The following is a 2,600-nucleotide window of genomic DNA, read 5'->3' on the forward strand; positions in this document are numbered from 1 at the left end:
GACTTGTGATATGTGTCTGGGTGCATCTCTTTCCATTATTCTGTACTGCTTCCCTATTGACAGTACCTAAATTTTGCTCCTCTGTTCCTCCTCTACTGATTTTGCTGACTTGTTATCAAAACAGATTTTAAGGTCTAGATGTCCTTTGTTATGATGAAACACAATATACATACTCTAATTGGTGTGGAATTTATAAAGCAGGAATTATTTTTTAAAAAACTTCATTTTATTCAAATGACTAAGATTATTGATAACTTAGATTATTGATGACTAAAATAACACCACCCACAGGAGTTTAAAAAATGAAAGGCTGAAGAAAAGAAAAAAACAAAGATCTCCAAGGATTGGACATTTTGGCCTGTTTCCCAATTAAATGTTTGGAAATGTGAATATCTATGGGTCATAGTCAGATTCTAAATACCACAGGGCAGTTTAAGCCATGGATTAACTTTTCAAATGGCTCCTTGGAGACTGTGCTCAAACACATTAGGTTTCAGAATCCTGGAGAAGCCAATTAGGCTTGATATGGATAAACCTCTCAGCACTTTGATTTCTTTTTCTAAAATAGTGTTTGATCAATTGTTCTTTCTCAAATTTTTTATCCATTTAGATCTAAACCATGGCTATCAGTGAAGAAGAAAATATGACTCAAATTTCAGAAATTGTCCTTTTGGGTTTTGGGGATCTCCATGGTCTTCAGTTTCTTCTTTTTGGGATATTTCTGACCATTTATGTGATGACTCTCATAGGTAACTTTGTAATTCTCACTGTGATATCAGCTGATTGCTCTCTTCACACACCCATGTATTTCTTTCTTGGTCACTTCTCTTTCCTGGAGATTGGCTACACTACAACTATTGAGCCCATAATGCTGAGGACGTTGTTGTCAGCTCATGTGCCTATCTCCTTCCTTGCCTGTGCTTGTCAGTTTTATTTCTTTGCTTCCCTGGTGGCAACAGAATGCTTCTTCCTTGCTGTAATGTCTTATGATAGATATATAGCCATCTGTAACCCTCTTCACTACTCCAATATCATGGACTTCTGGGGTTGCTTCCAGCTAGCAGTGGCCTCTTGGTTGGCTGGATTTCTGGCACCTATCCTGCACATGATCTTCATTTTTCGTTTAACATTTTGTTCTGCCAATGAGATTGACCACTTCTTCTGTGATCTGAAGCCCATCATGAAACTGGCCTGCACTAATACTCAAGTGGCTGAAATGACTTCTTTCATATGCACCTCTTTATTTGCCCTTGCTCCCTTCCTTCTGACATTGGCTTCCTATAGTCACATCATTTGTGCCATTCTAAGGATTCCTTCTACCACAGGGAAGCAGAGGGCTTTCTCTACCTGTTCATCCCACCTGACAGTGGTCAGTCTCTATTATGGGACTTTGGGCATTGTTTATGGCTTCCCATCCATGCCTCAGCATGAAAGTGTATTGAAGTTGCTCTCTCTTCTGTACACAGTGTTTACACCTGCTGTCAATCCTATCATTTACACCCTGAGGAACAAGGATGTGAAGGTAGCTCTGAGAAAATTGGTACAATGACATACATGCATGCATACATACATACATACATACCTGCTTAAAGAAATTTAGAAAATTGTATTGATGCATGATGCATACTGAAAACGCCAACCAAATGGAGAGGTCAATAGTATCCTTCTAGACAGTTTTGATACAAGAATTTGAATTTGAGCCCATAGCTTGCCTAGCATCAAACTCAGGTTATATTAACTGAGGAAAACTCAAAACCCTGAAGCATCCAAGACAATTTCCTTGGACAATGGAAGACAAAGCTATAGATTATTCTTCTTCAGAGAACATGGCTTAGATGAGAGAAGAAGGAAAACAATGGAATGTAATTGAATTCCCAGTCATCCTCTTCAAAGCAACAATATAAATGAAGGAGATGAAAATGCCCAAGGATTAAAATTATTTCTGGTTATTTATTTCAGGAGTATTCACACAAAAGGATTTAAAGCAATGTGACTGACTCTATGAATTAAAGACATGCACACATATGACTATAATATATCCAAAAATAAGCAACAGTTGAGAAAAAGTCAGCTCTGTATGCTTTATGTATAGAGCTCTTCACAATATATTATATGAAATATATTTAGTTATTAAATATTATATATTAATGGCATCATATGTGCAAAAAAGATAAATTAATGCTGATTATAATGGTGCGCACCTTTAATTCCAGGGCTTGGGAGGCAGAGGTAGATGGATCTCTGTGAGTTCAACATCAGCTTGGTCTAGTTAATGAGCTCTAGGACATCCAGGAGAACATAGATTTTTTTCCCCAAATAAACCCAAAACAAAAGATGAATTTAAAATATTTATTCTTTGTTGTAGTAATGCTATTCATTGAATCCCAACTGCTCAGTTCTGAAATAATCACACAGAAACTATATTATTTGTAATACTGTTTGCCCAATAGCTTAAGCGTATTTCTGGCTTAGCCTTATATCTAGAATTAACCCATTTCTGTTCATCTGTGTATCACCTCGTGGCTGTGCCTCACCGGCAAGGTTTAAGGGCATCTGTCTCCGGCCTAGGTTACATGGCTTCTCCTTGACTCCGCCTTCTT

The 2,600-nt window shown here is 37.4% G+C and overlaps 1 protein-coding gene across 1 annotated transcript; it reads left to right on the forward strand.

Moving 5' to 3' along the window:
* Positions 1–643: 643 nt before the first annotated feature.
* LOC121441658 (olfactory receptor 11L1-like) lies at positions 644–1,549 on the forward strand. The gene has a single exon (XM_041642864.1). It carries the CDS (start codon positions 644–646, stop codon positions 1,547–1,549), a length of 906 nt encoding a protein of 301 aa, XP_041498798.1.
* Positions 1,550–2,600: the final 1,051 nt, after the last annotated feature.

Source organism: Microtus oregoni, unplaced genomic scaffold (genome assembly GCF_018167655.1).
Source record: "Microtus oregoni isolate MIOR12 unplaced genomic scaffold, Mior012 000080F_ref0000499, whole genome shotgun sequence".
Lineage (NCBI taxonomy): Eukaryota > Metazoa > Chordata > Mammalia > Rodentia > Cricetidae > Microtus > Microtus oregoni.

What these genes read in the sequence shown, in the direction of transcription:
- LOC121441658 (XM_041642864.1), top strand. Translation starts at nt 644, where the DNA reads ATGACTCAAATTTCAGAAATTGTCCTTTTGGGTTTTGGGGATCTCCAT.